Below are 26,900 nucleotides of genomic sequence, written 5' to 3' on the forward strand. Positions count from 1 at the left end.
GCGCCCCGGGCCGGTTCTGGGTGGCGGGGGCTGGCTGTCATGGAGGAGCTGAACCGGGCGCGGGAGGCGGCGGCGGTAGGCTCTTCCCTGTGAGGTCAGCTGCGGCGGGAAGGGGGCCGATAGCGCCCCGGGAAGGTAACCCGTAGCCCGGTGGCCCTTTCTGGCCGGCTGCGGGCGGGCGGGGAGGCCGGGGCGGGCCGCGAGGGAGCCGGGAGCGGGTTTGGGGCCCTGGAGGTGGGAGGGCGGAGGGGAAGGGGCTGGCTCTGAGGAGGGGCGGCAGGCCTCAGGGCGGACTGAGGGTAGCGGGCAGGCTCAGGCTCTCGTGAAAGCCTGAGACTCGGCCGAAGCGCGGCGGCCGGGTCCTGCGTCGCCTTCCCCGCCTGGCTTTGCCCCGTGGGGTGCGTGTCTCCTTGGGGGAGCGGGGCTGGGGGGATTGGAGGGGAGTTCTTTCCTTAGACTGCGCCTCAAAGGCAACCGGGGGTACGGCTCGTAACGTTTAAGGGAGAAGAGGAATTTTCTGCGGCTGGTATGGATAACACGCTGGTAGGATGAGGCCCCTCTTCCCCCCCTTCCACCCCTCCGCAACAGCTTTCCTCAGGGGGTACCGCGCAGCCCGGGGGGTCCCAAGGAAGGCAGCTGGGCGTCAGTGCACTGCAGCAGCGAGTTGTTTGGGTATAGCTGTAGAAAAACACAGTTGCAGCTACTCATTTGCCAAGTAGGAGGTGAAAACATCCAGAATTCTTTCTCTTGCAGATTTATAGCAAGCACAGCCTGTGCTTTGTCAGGACACTGTTCAGAGTCTCCATGTTGTCCCGTCTAGACAAAAAAAGTGATCTGAGAAGAAGCTGGGGACACTGTGTTTGGGCTGTGCGTTTCCAGTAAGCTTTTGACTCTGGAAAAAGGCAGGCGTGTATCCTTCAAGAAGCAGAGAGGTACAGACTAAATGGATCTAAAGACAGCAGTGTTCAACGCAGCTCGTGATGGCAAGCTGCGGCTCCTTTCCAAGTTACTGGCAAGCAAAACAAGAGAAGAGGTAGCCCTACTGATGTCAGAGAAAACCAATGGTGCCACACCACTTCTGATGGCAGCCCGTTATGGCCACCTTGACATGGTGGAATACTTGTTGGACCATTGCTCTGCGTCAATAGAAGTTGGTGGTTCGGTGAATTTTGATGGTGAGACCATTGAGGGGGCTCCGCCGTTATGGGCAGCATCAGCTGCTGGCCACTTGAAGGTGGTTCAGTGTCTGTTAGATCATGGTGCGTCTGTCAACAATACAACTCTGACAAATTCAACACCACTTAGAGCTGCCTGTTTTGATGGTCACTTGGAAATAGTAAAATATCTTGTGGAGCACAAAGCAGACCTGGAAGTATCAAACCGTCATGGGCATACGTGCTTGATGATCTCATGTTACAAAGGCCACAAAGAAATTGCTCAGTATTTACTTGAAAAAGGAGCTGATGTTAACAGAAAAAGTGTTAAAGGTAGGTGAATTTTTTCACTTTTCTTGGGGTAAGTAGGGGTAAAATTGATCATTTGCTGGTCTTAAGGAGGCTGATGTCAAAAAATATTCTTCTGGTCTCATAAAGTGGATAAGTAGGACATGAAGTGAATTTAGCTATGTTTTTACTGTGTTGTTTTTTTTTTTTTTCCAACATACTCCTTTGTTAATATGGGCTGTGTAATTTCATCCCAAATGGATATATTTTAATCTTAAAGCCCTAATTCTTAAAAAAGCATGATCATATGAAACATCACATTCATGCATGCGTGAAAAGGTAATGAACTTGCTGAGAACTCTTTATAGTAGGTTGGTGTAGCAACATATTCAAATATATGAGCATATATTCTTGTTTTTCGTACTGTTTCTTAACGAACCCAATATGCTACACATAAAACTGACCTATGACAATAAGGCTAGTCCAAGGAAAGATGCATAAAGGTGAAAAATGCTTTTCTACATTAGAAATTAATAACCACTCTGCATTTCACCCTCCTCTCCTCCCAAATTCTTGAATAATTTTGGACCTTTTTTCAGTGTTAGTAAACAAAAAACATGTATTAGGATTAAAGAAATGAAGCTGCAGGTGACAGTGATCCCAACAGAAGGACTTCAGTGATGCACAGATGGCAAAGGGCATCTCTTCACCCTGGTTTGCAGTTAACCTAGTGTTACCATTCGAAGTGAAGATTTCTGTCAGTTTTGTTGTGATTGTAATTATGTGGACCTCTTGGTTTAACCACTGGGGTGTTTTTATTACATCTCAAATTTGTATGCGGAGTCTGATATTTGCCTGAAAAGCATACCAATTATTTCACGTTACAGTTAATGTTTATCGCACTGAACCAGGATTGTGTTTCAGCGGCTTATTTTTAAATATGTATATATATTACTAATCTGCTAATAAGCCTTTTGTAGTGTAATACTTCCACTGCCTGCTTCTAGCTAATTACATTTGTAACAGGATACTGTACTTTACAGTTATTTCTTCTTAAAGTATATTTTGTATCTAGATTATTGTATGATACTGGTAAATGACAAATATGAGAGTAATTTTTGGAAAAGCTGTTCAGTTAAATATGCCATTTTTCAGCAAATCATGCAGATATGTGGGTTTAATGTAAAGAAAGCTAAACTACAGATTTGTCATAGAGGTGGGTAGAGCAAAATAAATCTTCCTTTGTAAGGATTTAAGGTTGCTTATGAATCATCATGGACTTGTGATAGGATAAAAATGTCATTTTTCTAGAGAGGGTTCTTGGAATAACAAGCTAAATATAAAGTGTGTATTGTTTTTTAGTTTTAAACCAATCACTTGATATGATGGGTATGAACAGAGCAGTGCTGTTAAATGTCTGATGTAACAGAGGAGAAGATATATCTCTGCAGCTCTCTTTCCCCTCATTTTCTGTTAGTGGAGTAGGCTTTACTTTATTGGTCCCTATAATTCACTTGTGCATTAGTGTTATTTGCCTTCGTTTAAATGACTAGGTGGCAGCCACATGCTCCTGAGGATTTTTCTCAGTGCTCTCAGTTTCTCTATTATCTTAATTCCTTCTTCTCTCTGCTTCCTTTAGTTTCTGTGTAACTCGCAACTAGGCACATGAGCATAACTGATCCTTATTAAAATTAAAAAAAAGTCGGATTGGATACATTTTAGCTCATAAAAATTCATTTTTTTCTTTGAACTGCCATGTGTACAGGTGGATGTGTGTACATAATATTTCTCAGTTATCGGTCAAGTACGGTGTGCCTTTTTGTATGTGGAAGTCTGCTCTGATATGACACAAGCATACTTTTTCTTTTTGACATCTTAAAACAGTTTGACCTCTGAAGTTATTTAATAAGCAGTGGTGAGGTACAAGAAGAGAAAGTACTATAAACCTGAAAGTGAAAGTCAGTTGTGGAAGGGCAGAAGACCCGAGCAAAACTGGTAGCCCTAAGTATTGCAGTAGCATGGGTATTGCAGTCGCTGAGGCTCAACGACTAACCTTTTGAGCTTTGTTTTGCAAGAATACTCAGTAGCTATTAACTTCAAAATTAGTATTTCCAACAGCATTCATTCTACACTGTCACGTTCCACCTCAAAGCCTTTTATTTTCAGTTTCTACTCCTCCCTGCTGTGTACTGAATGGCTGATAGAATGTGTCTACGCTTGTACTAGGAAGATACAGAGAACCTGAATGCTTTGCTCTTGAGTAGTAAAAGTTGTTGCTGTCCTTGTATCTGAACTCTTTTTAGATAGGCCCCTTCCTGGGCCGTGTATGGAGAAGCCTATTGTTCTGTGTAAGATGTAAAAGCTTTAGTTACTGTAAATTTTGCTGCATTTAGAATTACAGTGGTCCTTGCAAGAACAAAAGTACCTAACTTCAGTAGTGGTGCTATTGTGGGAGATTACCATAGATTCTTTTCCAGATATTATTCTTAAAACCATGGGGGGCAGAATTACTTGAACTATTCCTTGTGGTTTTCCACTGGATTTTCCTATTGCAAAGTAGAACTTTATTCATATTTTAAAAGCCAGGAAAATCTAAAGCTGGGAATAATACAAAAGAGTTTGGAAGTGTTAAAAGTTTCAGGGAAAAATACAAATACTTTGAGATGAGAAAATAGCTAAGTTCACAGGCATCTAAAAGTCAGGGTGGCAACTGAGGCAGAGTATGAAAGAGCAGGTGAAAACGTGCTAAAATTCTGCTTCTAAAATACAGACAGAATCCCACACTCCGATTTGGACTACAGAAATTCAGAATGCAGAGGTTCTTGAAAGACAGCTGTGTAAGGGCAAAAGTACAGCTAGGAGATGATTAAGATGTTCATAAAGACTTCAGAGTCTGAGTCAGATAAGATGCTACACCCAGGTAAAGTGTAGGTCTGACACTGTCTCACAGGAGATGGTGGTGAAGGAAGAGGTAACAAGAAGTTTTGGGTAGGTGAGGGCTATACTGTGAAAGATGGCTAATGGTTCTGAATTTAAAGTACAAGCCTGTTTTACAGATCCAAACTTTCACAATTTCCTGAGACTTTTATGAAGCACATAGGCAACACAGATGTAAACAAAGGATTTCTTTAAAAAACATTTTATGTTACATGAACGGTGTTAGTGAGGGGGAAAAATTGGTACCTGGGCTAAGAAGGGTGGAATTTTTTCTCTGAGAATTGTGGAAAACAGCGAATATATCTGTAGATATCTCTTTTTCTTTTTTTTTTTTTTGGTAGAAAAGCAAAAAGCAGCCAAAGTGAGTTAATTCACCACTGTATTCCTAATTCAGAATCTTCTCCAGTCTATTCCTCCTGGTTTAAGAAGCTGCATATTAAAAATGACAAAGTTTTCACTGGTATAAAATACTATCTCAAATGTTATTTCCCAAAACAAAACAAAAAAGCCCTTTTAAGACTTAAAGATCTTAAAGCTTTTATGCTGCTCTTAAAGGAGGAACAGTGTGGATAATGCTACAGTAGCAGAAACCTGAGTCTTCAGGAGGAGGTAGAACCCTGGAACTAAACCTGAAGTGAAGCACAGACCTACTGTTGTGCTGGATGAGGAGGATGTTCTGTGTGTTGGCTGCAGGCAGTTTTCTGTTCTGCTGCATTGCGAAGTCTGCCAATGATCTGTCATTAGAGTGGTGCTCCCTTACCATGTTCCGAATAGACCTCTGGAATCTTGAACGGTGTTTCACTGGTGGCCTTCTATGCACAGTCTTCATTTGGCTGCTGTGTGTGGGGAGGGAAATAATTACTCTTGTAGTTCAGGTGGTAGCAGTCTTTGGGCCTTCAGATTATAGATTTGGTCTCTCTTGGGGATATTCCTGGGGCTGTGTTTGTTGGATTTTGTATTTAAAATAAAATATTTCACATCATTGGCCCAATAAAATTATTTTGCATGCAAACAATTTTAAAGGGAACTTATACTTCTGTTCTAACTCAAGACAGATACTTAGATCTTGTGTTCTGAAAATTAGCAACGCGCGTTTTGATAACTTGTGTCATGCTTTATCTTCCTCCACCAGACTTGCTGCAATAATGGAGATTTCCTTTCCTTTCTGCAATTAACGAGTTAAATTATAGATGAAGTACACAGGTGCTAATAGCCAGGATGGTCTGAATGTAATGGTGCAGGGAGTAAGGACTCTCTTCCAAAACACCTACTTGAAAGGCAGATATTTTTCCAGAACATGGCTTGTAAGTGTTTCCATTGCTCAGCTACTTGGTGTTTCCATTGCTCGGCTACTTGGTATGTGGTCTCTTTCTCTTCACTTCTGGTTTTTACTAGTGGTCTTCACTAACTCTGTCCCTCTTCTGTTGTTAGCAGACTCATCTGCTAGCCAAAAGCCTAATTTTCTTCCTATTGAGTATCATTAGAAGATTTCATAAGAACTACTGGAGTTAGGTGTGTGTTTAGGTGTCTTTTGAGATCTCCACAGGAATGTTTATTTGCGAGCTGTGATTCTTTATTGTTTAGGGTCCTCCATACTACTGTAGCAGTCGGAGGGACTCATGTACTTTGAAAATGTGAAATAACACTATGATTCAGAATCTTGTTGTTCTTAGATTCCACTGGCACAGTATTTGATTAAAATAGCGTTGTAAAATAATATGGAGGATAAGGCCTGTTGACTTTACTTCCTCATTTTAGAAAGTATAGAAGCATACAGACCTCAGTCTCTATGGGTGCTGTATCAAGGTTACAGGTATAGTAGTACTATATCAGAGCTAGAGCTATTTCAGTATTGTCATTTATGTGAGATACTGCAAAGTGTAACACTCAAATGTGCTGGTAAGGGGATAAAAAAAATCTTTTACAGACTTGTCGGGCCCAAAAATAGAGGGATTAGAGAGATTCATGCTCTTTGCTCTATGATTGGTGTGGTTTAGTATGCGCTAAAAATTATTAATTTTCTCTTGCAGTAAACATTAAGGAGTCTGACAGGTTTGTTCTCTTCTGAGGTTTTGTGTCTTGTCTGCTTGCCAAGATTCATTGGGGTGGGGGGAAAACACTGAACAAAAAGCCAAAACAAAGCTCCCTTTTTTTTCCTCTTTTTTTTTTTCACTTTGTGAATAAACCCTTGCTCTGAAAGTGTTTTGTGTCTTTTTTGTTTTGTTTGTGGTTTTTTTTTTCTTTTTCAGTTGGTATTACATGGCACAGTGCACTGCATTTTGTAGATACTTTGTGTGTGATGCTATGTGGAAACTGAACTTCAGTAGGAATGTCTGTAAATAGGGAAGGTGCAGTTTAAAGGAATAAATTCTTGAATTTCAACTACAAAGGAGTTTATGTTGAACTTAAATGATTAACAGCATGCTTTTTATTGGTAATCTTGATAATACAAACTCTCATGAGGTACTCTGGAGAGCAAGAGAGCAATTGTTCCATTACAGAATATGGAAGCTAGATTAAAATAATTTGTTGAGATTAGCAGTTCTTTGCAATTTTTACTTAATCTCCTCTTAAAGGGAAGACATACCTTTAGTTTTTGTTTGTCACGCATACTAAGTGTAGGGATGTGCTTTTCTGCACTTTTCTTATGCACTATTCTTGTTTGGATTTATGTAGCAATACTGTTTTGTTTTTTTTTTTAAATCAGTAAAGCTCTTGGAAGACTTCATTACTTCAAGTACTCTGTTAGAGTCAATGTTAGGTGAACAATGTCACTTTAAATGTGATTGATTTCATCTGTAAGGCTGCAAAAATAAATACATGCAGTTAATTTTATACACTGGTCAGCCATTTAAATTGAATCTTTTTTCTCTTATTTTTGAATATCTTGGATATGAAATCAGATTGATACTAGATTTTAATGCAAGTTTTACTACCCAGAAATTTGATCAAGTATTTTGTAAGTATTAGGAAGTGGATGTACTTAATTGGTTTTAAATCAAGTCAGATCACTTTCTGTGTCACTGCTGCTTTTTCTTTCATACCGATGTCACAAGCTGACAGTCTATTTTGGGAGTTATTTGCTTCTGACATAGAAAGACATGGCCTGATTATGAATTTGAATGCCCACCCCCCACTCCGATAAGCTTTTGGTGACACTACATAGTTAGAGAATTAGTTCTGTGGTATGTGAAGTGTTTGTGTAACATTCATACTACTGCTAACAGAGGACTGTAACAAAAGAATAAAACACGAAGCTATGGTGTCAACTGACCATGTCTTTTTCCTTAATTTGTTTTTGCAAGATTTAGAAGTACTGGAGGTGGGGTTATTCCATTTCTTTGTTATTTTTTTTTTTAAAGTAGAGGAAGTTATTAGGTAGTGTCACTAGTAAAGTTTTATACAAATAGAAATGGTTTGTAAGCGGTGTTAGCAATACAGTGTAGTGGCACTCGCTTTCTAGCAGAGAAGTACTGTGACTACCAAAACACTTCCAGTCCAATTTTGTTTCTGTGCAAGAATAGCAAACCTTTCATTATTGGTTTCATATTATTTCATCAATAAATTGTAATATTAGCTAACTTCTATATTTGATGAAATTCCTGCAGATCATTTTGCAATTAAAAGTGGATTAAGAAAGTTTAATGAAACCTATTTTGAAATAATTGTTTGTGCCTTTAAAAAAAATACTTTGATTTGACCAGCATCTTCGTATGTATCCCTTGGAAAACTGCCTATCAAAGTGAATGATTTTCAAATTACTTTTGCTTATTTTTAGCCTTTTTCCTTTTTAATACAGCAGTAGATATAATGTTGACTCACAGTTTGTTACTGAATAAATGATGTTATAGAAATTGAATTAACTGCTGAATTATGTTCAGCCATTGTTTATTCCCGTCACTGTAGACGATATAGTGTTTTTGAAATGGATGAGTTAGTTCACAGAATAACAGTTTATCTGCTATACATATTTGAACTCTTCAATTCCTGGCCAATATGTGGAACATAAACTTTGAATTAGGTATTAAGGCCATTGCCATGTTTTCTTACAAGTTTTTCCTGAAATTTAACACTTGATTCTTAGTAGGTGTAGGTGGCTGTTAATTTTGTTAATTCTTAAGGTTAGGGTTTATGGTTTTTGAAGTTGGCAGCTCTCAACTATCTGTCTCCCCATGCCCACTTTTAGTCTATGGAAACTTGTTTTTTTACCATGTATCCTTCCCACTGCTGTACCTGTACTATCCAGTCAAACTCTGAAGTGAAGTGCAGCCACTAAAAATTAGTGGTGATGGCCTTCTGTCGTGGTTTAGCCTCAGACGGCAAAAAAGAACCACGTGCCGCTCGCTCGTGCCTTCCTAACACAGGAAGAATCGTAAGAAAAGGCAAGACTCTTGGGTTGAGACAAAGGCAGTTTAACAGAACAGCAAAGGGAACAGGCAAACAACAACAACAACAACACGGATAGGGGAATATACAAACGCGATTACGGAACCGCCGCTCCCCCGCCGCTCAGCGAGCGGCCGGACCCGGGCAGCCCCAGCCCGCTTTTAAGCAGCAACTTCCTGCCCCCTCCCCCGGCAGCTCAGGGTGGGCGTGGCTCACATGGCATGGAATACCAGGAAAAGTTAACCCTATCCCCACCGGAACCAGGACATTATCCACCCCTTATTCCATACCATCTATGCCATGCCCAGCAGGTTCCAATGAATTGCCACCACTTTCCCCTGTTATATATATATATACACACACATATAATGCCCTTAGTTTATGGGTCATCCTCCAAAGTGTCCGTTGAGTTCTTTTAATCCACGGCTTTGGGCTCCATCTGTTAGAACAGTCTCTCAGGGCAGGTGAGATGCTGGGTGGTGCTGGTCTGTTGCATGCTGTATTTTTTCGGAGCTTGTGACTGGTGCACCTGGTGTGGCTCATGCACGCAGTCCGTGGGCTGAAGATGTAGATCTTGAGGAAACTGCTGGGCGCCGGCTGCTGAGATCAGTTCTTATCCCATCATCCCTGTGCCTTACTTGTAGTACAACTGATAGCAATTATAGCAATGAGGACATACAGTGACAGTGTTACTTAGCAATTAACAGCACACAATCTGATTCATTGGCTATTCTCGCCCAAAATCAGATCTCCATGAGGTACACATCGGACTTCCCCATCCTTCCGCATCACCCACCAAGTGCACCCAGGTCCTTGGGCAAAAGCAATCCCACGGATGGGTTTGCCTTTGCCTGAGGCAGGACTAACCCAGACTGTCTTCCCTAGCATATTCTTCATGTGCACTACGGGGACTTTATCCCCTTCTACAGTACGTGGAAGTTTTGATTGGGCAGGGCCAGCCCAATTGTTAGATCCCCTGGTGTTAACTAGCCAGGTAGCTTTTGCTAAATGCCTATCCCAGTGTTTGAAAGTCCCACCACCCATTGCCTCTCAGTGTAGTTTTTAACAGTCCATTGTATCGTTCTATCTTCCCAGAGGCTGGGGCGTGATAGGGGATGTGATACACCCACTCGATACCATGCTCTTTGGCCCAGGTGTCTATGAGGCTGTTTCGGAAATGAGTCCCATTGTCCGACTCAATTCTCTCTGGGGTACCATGTCGCCACAGGACTTGCTTTTCAAGGCCCAGGATAGTGTTCTGGGCAGTGGCATGGGGCACAGGGTATGTTTCCAGCCATCCAGTGGTTGCTTCCACCATTGTGAGCACATAGCGCTTGCCTTGACGGGTTTGTGGCAGTGTGATATAATCAATCTGCCAGGCCTCCCCATATTTGTATTTCAGCCATCGCCCTCCATACCAAAGAGGCTTCAAACGCTTGGCTTGTTTGATCGCAGCGCATGTCTCACATTCATGGATGACCTGTGCAATAGTGTCCATGGTCAAGTCCACCCCTCGGTCACGAGCCCATCTATATGTCGCATCTCTCCCTTGATGGCCTGAGGAGTCATGGGCCCAGCACAGCGCGGTGAGTTGTGCCTCTCTAGAATAGCCACAGCATTTTCCCTTCAAATATTCTACCACTTTATCAGGGTCCTGTAATTGTTCAGGGGTGAAGTCCCAGACCATTGGAGGTGAGTAGTTCTCTAGGTACCTGCCCATGCTCTCCCACATGCCGTGCCACCCCTGACTATCCAGCCTCGGAGCAGATCTCCGGGTGGTAGTCTTAAATAGTCGCTTAACCCTAAACAAGACCTGGAACGTATTCAGGAGACATAGCACTAGGAACACGCTAGTTTGAGTATCCCAAGGATATTCAAAATTCTCAAAAGCTGTCATACCTGACCCGAAGGAGAAAAGGGAGGCAAAAGGGCTGGGGAAATTATTAACAAATTCTGAGAGACGGTGTCCAATGTACGGACAGGACAGCAAAACCACATAAACACCCCAAAATAGCCGTCTGAACAGTGATGTTATCATATCATAAACAGATATCGCACAGGACAGCAGAATGATAATCCTCATCCCTTTTCCAGACATGGTAAACAGCATCGCAGGGAGTACATAAGCCATATAGGAATTTATGTAACACAGCCATGAGAACAAACCAAGCAACATGATGACCAGTGACTACTTACCTAATAAAATAAACGCATACAAAAAAAACCAAAACCGTTTTTTCCACGTTCTAGTTGGATTCTGTCGTTATCTCAACCCTTCGAGCCCCACGTTGGGCGCCAAAAAGGACTGTCGTGGTTTAGCCTCAGACGGCAACAAAGAACCACGTGCCGCTCGCTCGTGCCTTCCTAACACAGGAAGAATCGTAAGAAAAGGCAAGACTCTTGGGTTGAGACAAAGGCAGTTTAACAGAACAGCAAAGGGAACAGGCAAACAACAACAACAACAACACGGATAGGGGAATATACAAACGCGATTACGGAACCGCCGCTCCCCGGCCGCTCGCGGCCGGACCCGGGCAGCCCCAGCCCGCTTTTAAGCAGCAACTTCCTGCCCCCTCCCCCGGCAGCTCAGGGTGGGCGTGGCTCACATGGCATGGAATACCAGGAAAAGTTAACCCTATCCCCACCGGAACCAGGACACCTTCCTTTATTAGTTTGTACATGGCTTAAAGTAACCATGGTTATTTTAACTCTAAGGGCTACCACAATATAAGTAGCTAAAAAATTACACTACTTTTGATATGCTGTCAGTAACAGCTGTTTAAGCCTAAGTCAGTAATAGTAATACGAATAAAAAACATAATTTTTTAAAAAAGGATGATAACCATTTGGACAGAGTAGTGAAATTCCTTGGAGTCTTAGTGCATTTCCACATCTTCTGCATAGCTGCATTGTAAATTAATGACATACAGACTGTTGGATTGGACCTGAATTTACTGAGACAATGGCCAAGCTTAATTTGTGTGGATTTTTTTCAGTATTAATGTGTCATAGCATATATGCCTGGCAATTGATAACAGGGCGTCAAAGCAGCATTCATGTGATGGATCTACAATGTGAAATATGAATAGCTGCCATTGGTCCTATTGTCAAGGCCAGCAAAATGTATCTTAATAGTTGTGAAGCAATAGTAATAACTTTAGTGTTACTAATACCTTTTCGTTTATTTATCTTTAATATGCTTTTGTGTAACGACTTTTTAAATATCTTAAAATAATGACCTGAAGGTAGAAAATAAGTGCTAAATCCAGTGTTTTGGAGGTCTGCTGTGAGGACAGAATATGGACTTGAATACACCCAGAAGTGGCTGTAATTACTGGTGGCACAGCCAACACGCAGATGCGTGGGATGGAACAGAGGGATGAAACAAGGAAAGCCAAGGCTGCCTTGGAATTAAACCTGGCTAGGGATGTCAAGCTCAACAGGAAGGCCTTCTACAAGTATATTGGAAGCAAAAGGAAGACCAGAGAAGTTGTGGGCCCACTGTTGAATGAGACAGGAGCCATGGTGATGGAGGATGCGGAGAAGGTGGAGTTACTGAATGCCTTCTTTGCTTTGGTCTTTGCTGCTCGGCCCAGCCCTCAGGAGTCCCAGGCTTCGGGAAAAGTAACGGGGAAAGAAGAAGACTTCCTCTGGGTTGAGGAGGATTGAGTGAGGGATCAATTAGACATTCACAAGTCCATGGGCCCCGATGGGATGCCCCCGAGAGTGCTGAGGGAGCTGGCAGAAGTCATTGCTGGGCCGCTCTCCATCATCTTTGAAAGGTCTGGGAGAACAAGCGAGGTGCCTGAGGACTGGAGGAAAGCCAATGTCGCTCCAGTCTTCAAAAAAGGCAAGAAGGAGGAGCTGGGGAACTACAGGCCGGTCAGCCTCACCTCCTTCCCTGGAAAGATGATGGAACAGCTCATTCTGGGTGTCATCTCAAGGCATGTGGAGGAAAAGAAAGCTATCAGAAGTACTCAACGTGGATTCACCAAGGGGAAATCATGTCTGACCAATGTGATAGCCTTCTGTGATGGCGTGACTGGATGGATAGATGAGGGAAGGGCAGTAGATGTGGTCTACCCTGACTTAAGCAAGGCGTTCGACACAGTCTCCCACAGCATCCTCATAGGGAAGCTTAAGAAGAGTGGGTTAGATGAACGGACAGTAAGGTGGATAGATAACTGGTTGAAAGACAGAGGGTTGTGATTAGGGGCACAGAGTCTAGTTGGAGGTCAGTGACGAGTGGTGCTCCCCAGGGGTCAGTACTGGGCCCAGTCCTCTTCAATATATTCATCAATGACCTGGGTGAGGGGATAGAGTGCACCCTCAGCAAGTTTGCTAATGACACAAAGCTGGGGGGGTGGCTGGCACACCGGAAGGCTGTGCCACCATACAGAGAGACCTGGACAGGTTGGAGATTTGGGCAAAGAGGAACCTTATGAAATTCAACAAGGGCAAGTGTAGGGTGCTGTACCTGGGGAGGAATAACCCCATGCACCAGTACAGTTTGGGGGCTGACCTGCGGGAGAGCAGCTTGGTGGGGAGTCCTAGTGGACAACAGGATGACCATGAGCCAGCAATGTGCCCTTGTGGCCAGGAAGGCCAGTGGCACCCTGGGGTGCATCAAGAAGAGTGTGGCCGGCAGGTCGAGGGAGGTCATCCTCCCCCTCTACTCTGCCCTGGTGAGGATGCACCTGGAGTACCATGTCCAGTTCTGGGCTCCCCAGTTCAAGAGGGACAGGGAACTGCCGGAGAGGGTGTAGTAAAGGGCTACCAAGATGATTAGGGGATTGGAACACCTCTCTTTAGGAGGAAGGGCTGAGGGATTTGGGTCTCTTCAGTCTGGAAAAAAGAAGACTGAGGGGGGGGATCTTATCAACACTTAAAAATACTTAAAGGGTGGGTGTCAGGAGGATGGGGCCAGGATCTTTTCAGTGGTGCCCAGCGACAGGACAAGAGGTAATGGGCACAAACTTGAGCACAGGAAGTTCCACCTAAACATGAGGAGGAACTTCTTTACTTTGAGGGTAGCAGAGCACTGGAACGGGTTGCCCAGAGGTGGTGGAGTCTCCTTCTCTGGAGATATTCAAAACCTGCCTGGATGCATTCCTGTGCAACCTGCTCTAGGTGAGCCTGCTCTGGCAGGGGGGTTGGACTAGATGATCTCCAGAGGTCCCTTCCAACCCTATGATTCTGTGCATCTGGTTTTGCCTTCATCACTGAGTGGAGAAGTGCAGATGGTCTGAGGAACCCGACAGCCTTTAGTTCTGGACTGACTGCTGTAGTTCCATTTTTACTAGGCTTTGTCCAGCATAGCAAGAAGACTTACAATGTATGTATGTTGGCAAGCTTGTGTATTTATCTGCTTTTGACACCTTCCCATCTGAGGAATTTAAAGGTCTCATGTTCATCAGTATTGAGGTATTGGCAGTTTTCTGGTCTGATGTGTGATAAGGACAGAGGGAATTATAGTTGAGAAACTAGGCATGTCAAATATGCCAAACTTCACATATATTTGGTTAAATCTATTCCTGTGATTGGAAGTTTTGTTGGTCTTGGTAGAGACTGTAGTGTGGCCAGACTGACTGCACTCTATTAGTGATTAATCTTTAATACCTTAAGTACTTTAAAATCACTTACCATTTTATGAACTGATTTAGCTTTGTGAATCTTGATCTAACAGATAATTTCAGGTGACACTTTGTGTCAGGGTGTCTTTCTCAGCTTGCTTACTAGCAAATTATAGTAAAATTACTGGCCACTATTCAGAAGCGTTTCAGGAAAGGAATATTTTTGCCTTAAGTTCACTGTCTGTTAATGGAAGAATCTGATATTTTCTGTGGTGGTATTTTTGGGGTTTTTTTTAAGGTTTGTAACTGGCACTTAAAATAGCAGTTGTGGGACAAAATATGTTCATAGCTCTGCTATAATTGCAAAAAAAACTTTAAACTTGAGTCGTATGCTTTTGAAAATAACTTTTTACACATCTTTTCTATGAATTTGATTAGTGTGTCAGCTAAATTTTGGTATCTGATGATGAGCCTGGATTGAGCCATAGTTTGTCCTGAATAACTGATGCTCCTTACCACTCTTCTTCTGGATGCTGGGATTGAGAGCAATAAAGAGTTCGTGAAATGTGCTGTCGGTTCTTCTTCAGATGGTCCACGAAGAAGTTTGAGGAAGAACCAGCAGACCAATAATACGTGTAAAGTTTTGAGAAGTGAAAGGCTGGAAGAGAAAGAGTGAGGAGGAGATGATTGAGGTACTAGTGGGGAAGCCAACGCCAAATGCCTGGTGCCTATTAGAAAATTGTTATCTAAACAGACTATGAGTCTCTCCATACTTCTTTTTGTGCATACCGAAACTTACAAAAGCATTGAATGAACCTTTCTTGCCTCGGTGGATGGTCAACAGAAGACAAAAGAAAGTTACTACATGATAGTCTGCTAGTTCAAAACACAGAATAGAGGTCTACGTTGTAGACTTCTAAGGTGTATGGTTCTGCTGGTGACAAGTGGGTATTGAATTTAGAGAACAGTCGTTATGGCTTGACCATCAATGCGTGCTTGCAGCCCAGAAAGCCAACTGCATCTTGGGCTGCATCGAAAGAAGCATAGCCAGCAGATCAAAGGAGGTGATTCTCCCCCTCTGCTCTGCTCTCATGAGACCCCACCTGGAGTACTGCATCCAGCTCTGGGGCCCTCAATATAGGAGGGACATGGACCTATTGGAGCAAGTCCAGAGGAGGGCCATGAAAATGATCAGAGGGCGGGAGCACCTCTCCTCTGAAGACAGGCTGTGAGAGTTGGGGTTGTTCAGCCTGGAGAAAAGGCACCGGGGAGACCTTATAGCAGCCTTTCAGTACTTAAAGGGGCCTAAAGAAAAGATGGGGAGGGACTCTTTATCAGAGACTATAGCATTAGGACAAAGGGTAAGGGTTTTAAGCTGGAAGAGGGGAGATTTAGATTAGCTATTAGGAAGAAATTCTTTACTCTGAGGGTGGCGAGGTGCTGGAACAGGTTGCCCAGGAAAGTTGTGAATGTCCCGTCCCTGGAAGTGTTCAAGGCCAGGCTGGATGGGGCTTTGAGCAACCTGGTCTAGTGGGAGGTGTCTCTGCCTATGGCAGGGACTTGGAACTGGAAGATCTTTAATTTGAAGCATTCTGTGATTCTATGACCTGATATTTCTGAATTTTGCTTTTGTGGTTTTTCTTTGACTTTATATCATCTTACGATGTCTTGTTAGAAAGAAGTTAAATACGCTATGAAGTCACATATGTAAAAGCTAGATGATGTCAAAATTATTTGTATAGACATATATCAGGTTCTTATAATTGAAATTAAAATTGAACAAATTTCATATTTCTGAAGCATATTTAATAACTATGAATCTTGTTTCCGTATATACATAGACACATACTGACTTCAAATGTTTTGCTTTTGAATTTGTCCTATTTAAGACAGTGTAAACAATGTTATTAGCAGAAAGACTTTACCTCCATTTTAGCTTTAATTTATTTCTATACAGTGTTCAGCTTTTAATTTGATTTGAGTTTCACTAGCTAAATATCCTAGTTAAAGATTGGAGACCTCTGTGTTTATACTCTAGTATAAACATTCTGGAGATCAGAGCCTGGAAAAAAGAGAATTCGAATATATATAGATAAGTAGAAGCTGTTTAGATCAGTAGACTGTATATCTAGAAGTACACACTTATCCCAAACATCAGCTGGATATTTCAAGAGTACTGCTTTGTTTCCTAACCCACCATAGTTCTATTGGATACTAGAAATACAATAGTAAAGTGCACTGTAAATGGCTGTCTTGTTGGCATTAAAAAAGAAAAAAAGCCTACCAAAATGAAAATAAGGAAGTTTCATGAAACTTCTCTCTTAACTTTTAAAAGCCAAATCTGATGACTATGAATGGACAGAGAACCCTTAGAAAAGGTCTCATTTGTGAATGTGGAAACTTGCTGACAGTGTAACACACACTGATGATCTGATGGGCAGTTAACTGGAATTTGCAGGGCTAGCAATGTAAGAAATCTTAATTGGGGGTGGGGGGGTGGCGTGTGATTTTACATGGGTGTTCTGTTTATAATTTACGTATTAATTTAGTGGGAGGCTGAAAAGTTACTGGACCTGAATCTGTAGTATGTACAATATATTATAAAGAACAAGATAGATTTAAATTGTGTAATTTTAAAAGCAGTCAACCACATAAGAGAGTTTGTTATGTTGGAAGGGAACCAGAAGAGTTTGTTTCCATCTTTTTCCTTTTCCTCCAGTAAAGTGCTCATATTTGAAGTTAAGCAAAATTTTAATCTTGTTGACGCCTAATAGTTAAATATTTAACTGTGGTGTCCAATGCTTGCTTTCTCACTTTCTGTGAGTAAGGTTTTCAAGCAGATAGCACTAGTGCTTACTAGAAATTTCCCCACGTGCTGTTAGAACCAGAGTGCCTTTAAATAAAAGACTGTGCAATGTCATGCTAATGAGAAATAATCTGCATGAAAATGATAATACACTTATAAGATAGATGGCTGCATGTTGTGTATTGAAGGCATTATTTTCTTCTTGGCTTTGGGAATCCTAAACAGAGGAGCAGAGGGATTAATGTGGGACTTCAGGATAAATATCTAAGAAAGCATTAAGAATAGTTTGTCTGGGTATATAGATGTGCTTGACAAAATATCCAGCTCCCTCAGAATATACTGGCAGTCTCAAATGCCACAGCTGAGATGAAGGGCCTGTTGTGAGGGATCGTATTTTCCATTGTGTAGAATTATTGCTTCAAAACTTGTAAATCAAAAGGGTTGGCAGACGGAGAGAGGAAGAGGTATAGCATAGAGGCAAACAAAGACGATGTTGAGTTAGCCCAGCTTTAATTATCATACAGATACCATTATTTTTTAATCATTGCTGGAGATAGGGAGGAAGGGAAATCTGACAAGAGAAGAAGGGAAAAGTGAAACAACGTGGAGATAGCAAGCTTAAGTTTCTGTTTTGTACTTGAAAGCAGATACAAAATCTCTTATGGAATGGATATTTCAGTTGGAAGGGACCTACAATTGTCATCTAGACCAACTGCCCAACTCCTTCAGGGCTGACCAAAAGTTAAAATATGTTATTAAGGGTATTGTCCAAATGCCTCTTAAACACTGAGAGGCCTGGGGCACCAACTGCTTCTGTAGGAGGCCAGTTCCAGTGTTTAACCACCTTCCCAGTAAAGAAATCTTTCCTAATGTCCAATCTGAAACTCTCTTGCCTCAGCTTTGAACCATTCTCAGGCATCCTGTCGCTGGATCTCAGTGAGAAGAGGTCAAGCACTTCCCTCTCCCCTTGCCCTCCTCAGGAAGCTGTAGAGAGCAGTGAGGTCACCCCTCAGCCTCATTTTCTCCAAACTAGATACACCCAGAGTCCTCAGAGGGCATGTCTTCCAGACCTTCCACCAGCTTTGTTGCCCTCGTCTGGATGAATTCAAGGACCTTCACATCCTTCTTAAATTGTGGGGCCCAGAACTGCACACAATACTCAAGATGAGGTTGCACCAATGCTAAGTACAGCAGGGTGGTTGCCTTTCTTGATCAGCTGGCCATGCTGTGTTTGATGCACCCCAGAATGTGGCTTGCCCTCTTGGCTGCCAGGGCACACTGCTGACTCCTACTGAGTCTGCTGTTGACCTGCACCCCCAGATCCCTTTCTGCAGGGCTGCTCCACAGCCACTCCTCTCCCAATTTATACTTGTCCCCAGTGTAACTCAATTCCAGGTGCAGAATCTGGCATTTGTTCTTGTTAGATTTTATGCCATTGATGATTTCCCAATGAGACAGTCAACAGCACCTCCCAGTTTGGTATCATCAGCAAACTTGCTAATGGTGCATTCAATTCCTGCATCCACATCATTGATATTGAACAGAACTGACCTTAGGAACACTGGCCAGTTTCAACTCTGAGCTTTGGCCTTTTTTGTCTTCTCACTGCATATATGAACCACAGCTCTGTAAATTTCCTGAGAAGCCTGGCCGTGCTTCCAGAGATGGTACAATTTCTTTTTCCTCTTGACCTCCATGAGGAGCTCCCTTTTCGGCCAAGCTGGTCTTCTGGCCCACTGTTTTGACTTCTGACACAATGGAATTGCCTCATCCTGTGCTTATATGTGGTGGACAATTCTCTTTTAATGCTGTTGCCTTTTTTTTTTTAATAACGAGACAAAAATGTCCTTAAAACCTGTTTAATTCTTTCAGGCAATAATATCAAGCATTTTGATTTGTATAGCCGCCTGGCAGTCTTGATATTTAATCATATCTTGAATATTTTGACTTGTTATTGAAGCCTTTCATAGTTCATAGGCATCAAAACAGTTGTTTTTTGAGCTGTTAATGTTTGGGTGTGTTTACCTATTTTTTTATTATTCTCTTTTTTTAATTACGACTTGTGTAATTGTGTTTCTTCTCTTGCAGGAAACACCGCGTTACATGACTGTGCGGAATCTGGAAGTTTGGAGATCATGAAGATGCTTCTGAAGTATTGTGCTAAAATGGAAAAGGATGGTTATGGAATGACTCCCCTTCTGTCAGCTAGTGTGACAGGCCACACAAATATTGTGGACTTTCTGACCCAGCATGTACAAACCAGTAAGGCTGAGCGCATAAATGCTCTGGAACTCCTAGGAGCAACATTCGTGGATAAAAAGAGAGATCTGCTTGGTGCTTTGAAATACTGGAAGCGAGCTATGGAAATGAGATACAGCGATAGGACTAATATCCTGAGCAAACCTGTGCCACAAACACTAATTATGGCGTATGATTATGCTAAAGAGGTAAACAGCTCAGAAGAGCTAGAAAATCTTATTGCAGACCCTGATGAAATGAGAATGCAAGCACTATTAATTAGAGAGCGTATTCTTGGCCCTTCTCACCCAGACACATCCTACTATATTAGATACAGAGGTGCTGTCTATGCAGACTCTGGAAACTTCAAGCGTTGCATCAACTTATGGAAATATGCTTTGGACATGCAGCAGAGCAATCTTGATCCACTGAGCCCTATGACAGCCAGCAGCTTACTATCATTTGCTGAACTTTTCTCTTTCATGCTGCAAGATAGGGCAAAAGGCCTGCTAGGCACTACTGTCACATTTGATGATCTCATGGGTATACTGTGCAAAAGCGTTCTTGAAATAGAAAGGGCCATGAAACAAACCCAGTGTTCTCCTGATCCAATACAGCTGAACAAAGCCCTTACCATCATTTTGCATTTAATTTGCTTGTTGGAGAAAGTACCTTGCAGCTCAGAACAGGAGCATTTTAAGAAGCAGACCATTTACAAGTTTCTTAAGCTTCAGCCAAGAGGGAAGAATAACTTCAGTCCGCTTCATCTTGCTGTTGACAATAATACCACATGTGTGGGTCGCTACCCAGTTTGTAAATTCCCCTCTCTACAAGTTACTGCTATCCTGGTGGAATGTGGTGCTGATGTAAATGTCAGAGACTCTGATAACAACAGTCCATTACACATTGCTGCACTGAACAACCATCCAGACATCATGAATCTTCTTATCAAGTCAGGTTCACACTTTGATGCTACAAACTCACATAAACAAACTGCTAGTGATTTGCTGGATGAGAAGGAAATAGCAAAAAATTTAATCCAGCCCATAAATCATACTACGTTGCAGTGTCTTGCTGCTCGTGTAATAGTGAATCATAACATATACTATACAGGGCACATCCCTGAAAAACTAGAGAACTTTGTTTTGCTCCATAGATGATAGTATGGAGTCCCAGAGTACTGTTTTTGAAGCACGACTTGGTGATGATATATTCCTTGAGCACTGTTGTGATACACCAGCGTTCCCTTAGCTTGCTCCATCTTGCTCTCATTGGCTAAAGTGTTGTTAGCATCAGATCTGCAGAGTTGGTTACCCAGTATTTAATATGAATATGCCATATAATATATTTTGTGGATTATTTAGAAACGTAATGCCATATTTAGACTCTAAAAATTGTCTGCCAAAGGCTTGTCTATTCTGGTCTTATTTGCCTGTTGGGTGTTTGGGACTGAGTTGAGTATTTCCACTGATGTCTTTTTACTATAACTGTTCTGTGGATTTTATACAGTTGGAAGGTCATCTTTCTTTGATTTTGCTTGAGCATTTCTACTCTTACTCTGTTCTTTTTCTATGGACTCATTGCTAAAATGTACAAGTTGTATGGACTTGTTAACATTTGCAACTACCATAAGTGCTTTTATCTTCTCTATGCACTGGCTTAAACATGACTGTTGTGTGTGAGCATATTTCTATGCAGCACTTGGCCAATTTCAACTTAAATGCCAGTTTTGTTTTGCAGTTTGTTTGGAGCTCTTTTGAGAATGCTGTCTTCATAGCATGATGAATTTTGGAGTTACTTATCAGCTCTCCAAATTTGGGTTTGATTTTTTTGACTGCTGTATCTGAGGTTGCTTTCCTATTGATCCTCTGGAAATTTGTCCTAAATTTGGGAGAAGAAAATCTCGCTTTTTCTCATCGTAGTCCACTTGAACTTTAAATCTGAAAATCGTTTTATTGCATTGTGCAGTTGGGGAAGAGTCCTCATTATGTACAACTGACACCTTCCCCTTTGCACTAATGTCTTGCTTGTGCTAGTTATGTGACTAGATGTGAAGTTTGCTCAAAGTTTAACCTCAAACTTAATGATACACTTTAATGAGAAATAGATCAAATGTATGCTGTAGTTTAAAACTTACAAATCAACTTTAGCTACAAAAGAAACTAAAGCATGTTGGTGGCATGATGCTTATCAGTCCAGATCTAGACATCATCTAATATAGTACGTGGCTGTGTGCCAGGCTATTGGAAGTTCTATAGCAGTGTCCTTTTTTTCTTCATTTTAAGTATCTTTATAAGTACTTGCATGGATTTTTTCATCTCTACTATGTCAGCTGTACTTAACAAAAAGCGGAAGTTCTATTGTGTATATAGCTCCTAATTAAAGTACCTATTTTTATAATACTTGCACAACAGCTTAGCTTTTGCAACAGAAAGGGCTCTTTTGACTTGATAAGAAATCTATAAATGAAGATCATAAATGTGAGTGCGATTCAGGTAATTAATATAATTCAGCACTTTACTGGTGATTAATATTAGAATTTATTATGGCACATTAGCCCTGCAAATGTCTTAAAAATTCATTTCTTTTGGATAGAATATAGTTTACTTGCAAGTGTAGTGGTCTAGCATATTGGATATTTTCGGCTTGATGTTTCATTTCGGTGGTGGGCAGTAAGTGTACCTATGGGGTTCTTGCTCCAGAAATTCAACAAGTTGATTTAGGCCTTTGTCAGGATAGAGATATTTAGAAGCCAAATTAATTAGATAAAGGTAAAGTTGTTTTTGCGAGGGTCTTTAATGTTCTGGTTTTAGTTTCATTTTCAAGATGGTGTTGAAACACTTATTTTTTTTGTTTGTGAATTAAGTTGAGGAAGAATGTGTCTTGGGAGCATATAAGAATAGTTCTTCCTTGCTTTTGGGCTGCTTTGGGGTTCCTGTTGGTGTACAGCGTGGTGCCTACTAGCTTAGCCATTCTTACAAAAAATATGGGGATTTTTTTCAACAATAGTATGTTGAAAGCAGTGCTGTTTGTGTATTGCCGCTTTCAGACTCTGTATTTTGAAGCAACTTTCACCTGTTTGTCCCATGCCATGTCTACATTGTATGAAATTATGAGAATGAGGAAGTCCTGTTAGTTTCTCTTGCAAATACATGGGAGTAAAACTCTATTCAATTGGCTGAATCTCTGATTTGTAATGATTAAAAGACATGCTACTCAAGTTATTTGTGAGAAAATGTAGTTTGATTTTTGATTTTATTTTTATGCTTTTCTACTGCTCTCTAAGTAGGGCTAATCAACAAATCACACCATACTAGAAATGACCCACGTAATACTTCAAGTTATAAAAATAATTCTTTTTCTATAGGTCACAGAGTAGGGGATTTTTAGAGTTTTATACTCTGGAATCTGTATGCTCTTTAGTGGTTTGAATTTATATTTCTGTCTTTATAACTGTCAAATATCCCATTTAAAATTAGTTGGATGTTATTAGTCAGGAAATATAATCTAAAAATTGTTAAATGTTAGCAAATCTTTGAATGGAAACCATTCCCAAAAGAGAAGGCACATCACTATTTAGTATACATAAATCCAGTAGAAGTTGCTACAAGGAAGGCTTATTCTGTTAGCTACTCTTTAAAAACGAACCAATTTAAAAGGTGTACTGATTTATTGTACTTATTCTGTCTAAATATCTACCAATGTGCATCAGTCCTAAAGACTGTCACCTTCATGCAGAATTTAATTTCTCGTGGTGATGAGGCCATCTGTTGAACTCTTACCTTGCCAGATACTTGGACTTAGGTGTCCAGGCAGATTGAGTTCATGCATTTAATACCACTTTCCACTTAGCCCTGTATGTTTACCCTACCCTGTTTAATTTTTCTTAATTTTAAAACAAACTAGTACAGAGCCTGTGCTGGGTGGTTAGGGTTTAGTTCAGGATTTGCTGATTGGGAGCGAGGGTTGAGACAGCCGACACTGTCTGAGATGGATGTGCCACTAAGGCCTGTGCTAATGAGTAGTAGCAGTTTTGCCCCCTTGACCCCTGACTCAAACCAGTTTTGTCTCCACTTGTGTATATATACCAAGTTTCTGGACCAGATTTTTTTTTTATTGTTACTATTCAGAGGTGGGAATAAGTTTTAGTGAAACGTGTTGATGCAGCAGTGTTCCTAACTGGACCCAAACTGTGGTAAGGACAAGGAACTAAAGAGCATTCAGAACACAAAGAATTGCTTTATTTTTGTCATATTTTTACTCCCTCTTTTCCTGTTCTTCTCTTTTCTTCCTGTTTGGGCTTTTTTTCTGGTGAAATGTACTGCTTCTGAGCTACCAACACAGAAAAATGTTGAGAACACTGTGGAAAAAACTGTATGCCCTGCAGGGGTGAAACAGGTTTTAAAATTGATTACACAATTTACAGGTATGGCTCCCTAGAGACAAAGACACTGATACCTCCTTGCTTGTTGAGACCCCTGAAGTTGTACTTTTTGGGGTAGGGGATAAATGTTCAAAGCAGTTTTTCTTCTAATCATCTTGGGTTTCAACTGAAATCCTTCAACCGGGAAGATGAAGAGTATTCTCATTAAAAAAAAAAAAAAAAAAAGAAATGTTTTTCCTACCAAATTCTAAAATTATATTCCTATTTTTATATCACTTATGCTGGTAACAAGATTCCAGCTGTCTGTGGTGTCTTTGTTCTGTTTAAGTGCAGTTTAAAGACACTTTCTGAAATGCAAGGCAACAGCGTGGTTAGTTTTCCATATATACTTTGCAACAGTCCCTGGACAGGAAATAATTTTGTGTTATTTCCTAAGTCCCCAAAGAGCTCTCTTTTAACGACTGTTTTGCAACTGGTTAAAATTAACCTCTTTCCATTTTTACAAAACGCTACTTTAAAAAGAATAGAGTGCTATAGTAAAATCCTTTTAGGAGGATTTCTAAAAAGATAACCTCATGAGGAAAAAATGTGCCTCTCCTCAGTTTTATATCAACTGCTAGGTGACAGTGGCAGGATATGACTGCACTTGAAATAGCTTCCTCATGCTTTGAAATATAGAGTGGAATGCCTGTTATACTCTAACATGTTGACAAACGTGAGTAAGTACACTAAACACTAATTTCTATCTTCTGTGACTACAGTGAAGTCAACTGTTATTTAATGCTTCAAGGAAATTTTGGGGATATTGATGGGGATATGTCTTGGCTTTGAGTGTGAAAGTAACTGTGGACCCCTCAGTGAGGGCAGAATGAAAAGCTGTTGTTGGCTTGGTTTTAACTAATGTTGTATTTGTGTTCCATTCTATCACAAAGATTTCTATGCGGGGCTAGCTCCGTGTATGGAAATATTGCAGTTTCTTTTTTACGTGAGGTAATTTAGCTTTAACAGTAATGTAAAAAAGGAATAACAAGCATATTTCTCTGCTCTTACTCTCTTTAGCCTCCAAATGCAGATTACATTAAAAATATGTTTTGGAGAACACCTGTCTGAGTCTATATATCTGTTTCCTTCACGGTTACTGCAATATGGGTTGTTAAGCTGCTTTTTTGTTGAGTATAAATAGTTAAATGTGAATGCTGCAGCTTTAGACTTCAATCTTCATGTCATTAAGAATTGTACCTTAACCAAAATGTCATATTTCATTCTCTTCCTGTGAAATGGTCGTCCAGCCAAGCCTTTAAATTCCAGTAGTAGGTAATAGTACAGAAAAGGTTTAAACTGGATAACGGGAGACATTATTTTTCCACTTTCTAGAAAATGCAGTTAGTCATGCTATTAACTCTGTGAAAACATAGTAGTTTTAGTTTATAGCATAAAAGTAGTTATTAAGACACTGTAAGAGGTAAGCAACAGACACTTTTTCAAAAAGTTGCACAAATTGATTTTCTTATTAAAACTTTTGAAGTCTCTTCCCTATTGCAGGGACAGTTTTGAAAAATAGAGGCATAGAATACTCCAAGGGTGAGAGAAGTATGAGGAGATCCTTATTAAAGGCAGCTAGAGAATGGAAGACTCTGAAGAACGTTGCCATTGTAATTTCAAAAGATCTTTATAGTAAGGCATAATAGTCAAAATCCTTTATTAAAAGGCAGCATGCACTTCAAAGAGCTGAAATTCTAGATTTAGGCCTAATCAGTAACAAACAGCATCAAAAAAGATGAGGTACTGGATGAGGAAAACTGATACAGAGCTTTCACAGTAAGATTATTGTCACACAGGTGGCTTTACTGAATTGAATATAGATTCTGTTAATTAGGAAAGGGAAGAACCGGAAAGGATCATTTGTATCATTATTCATCCCTCTGCAGTTCCAGATGATGAAAGCTGTTTTCGTCTGGAAGTGTCTGCTGGTTACCTAAGCTCTATCCCCATGCAAAAGTGCTTCTTGGCAGTAGCAGTTGCTGCCCGTCAGTTGAAGACTAAAACTCACAGTACAAAATACAGCAGAAAGATGGCAAAAGAGGCTGAGTGTATGGTCGGTTACTCTGGCAAAGGCAATACATTTGTTTGTTTCCCACATAATATTCAAAGGGCTGTATACCATCCACAGTGAAAAGCAGAAAGCCCTTCCCCCTCCGGCCAAATCAAAGCCTTACCTTGCAGTTGTTCTACAGCATTCAGAAAAATTGAGGAGAGAGTTTCTACACTCACGGGCAATGATGTTGAATTATGCACAAAGGGGGAAAAAGAACGGCTTTCTCATCCCTACAAGTGCCTGTCAGAAGCCAAAGAGACTATGATGTAAGTGGCAACCACATCTCCCAGCAGATCATAAGACATGGGGGTTCCTATCTGAAGTTCAAAGGGTTGCTTCTGTCATATCTCCTGAAGATTTATCAAGTCATGAGTTCCTTGCCAAATTTCTCTTTAGAAGGCTATTTGGAACTCCAGTCCTTCAATAATTAGAAATTTATTTTTTCACGGTTTTGTATGTTTGATCTTTTCATAGTTTCAGCATTTGTCCATCCTTCAAACAGTTACCCTCTGTCAACCTTCGTGTGGTTAGGCTAAACCAACTCAACAAATAAAAACCAAGCTGTAAGGATGAGCAAAAACAGAGAATAATCCAGAGTCAAGTAAGATGAATCGTTCAGTTTTCCTTTTTACCCTCCCTTGCTTGTATGTTACAAAAAAAAAAAAGGGAATTACTCATTCACTAAATGTTTTTTGCTGCTGAACCTGCAATTTAACTTGCCAAGTCTTTCTTTGTTACAATTGGAGGGTTTTTTTACAGTAGTCAGTCAATTATTTTCAGATACATTAGCTTGTACTGTCCTATTCCAATTTTTATTAGATGCCATTTTATTCTAATTATGAACAACATTAACCTAAATGGAACGTGAGGCAATGTGCTTGGTGGATGAGCCAGACTTGGATTTTTTTTTTTTAATTTACATCCCGTAGTTTCGGAATAGTGAACTTGCTTTTTCTCCTTTTCTTTCTTTTTACATGTGTGGCTACCAGGCTTGCACTATATTTTTATTTGCTAGCCTCTAAGACAGAGTCCTCCTAAG

At 40.9% G+C, this 26,900-nt stretch overlaps 1 protein-coding gene across 3 annotated transcripts; it reads left to right on the top strand.

The window, feature by feature from the left end:
* Positions 1–24,869, top strand: FEM1C (fem-1 homolog C). 3 transcript variants are annotated; one of them, XM_054185459.1, is made up of 3 exons: positions 1–135; positions 754–1,487; positions 19,233–24,869. In XM_054185459.1, exons 2-3 carry the CDS (start codon positions 944–946, stop codon positions 20,540–20,542), a joined length of 1,854 nt encoding a protein of 617 aa, XP_054041434.1. In that variant the 5' UTR covers positions 1–135; positions 754–943; the 3' UTR covers positions 20,543–24,869. The 3 variants fall into 3 exon arrangements, with proteins under 3 accessions (XP_054041434.1, XP_054041435.1, XP_054041436.1); XM_054185460.1 differs by having other exon boundaries at positions 1–94; XM_054185461.1 differs by lacking the exon at positions 1–135 and adding an exon at positions 294–398.
* The last annotated feature ends 2,031 nt before the right edge of the window (positions 24,870–26,900 follow it).

This window comes from Rissa tridactyla, chromosome Z (assembly GCF_028500815.1).
Source record: "Rissa tridactyla isolate bRisTri1 chromosome Z, bRisTri1.patW.cur.20221130, whole genome shotgun sequence".
Taxonomy (NCBI): Eukaryota; Metazoa; Chordata; class Aves; order Charadriiformes; family Laridae; genus Rissa; species Rissa tridactyla.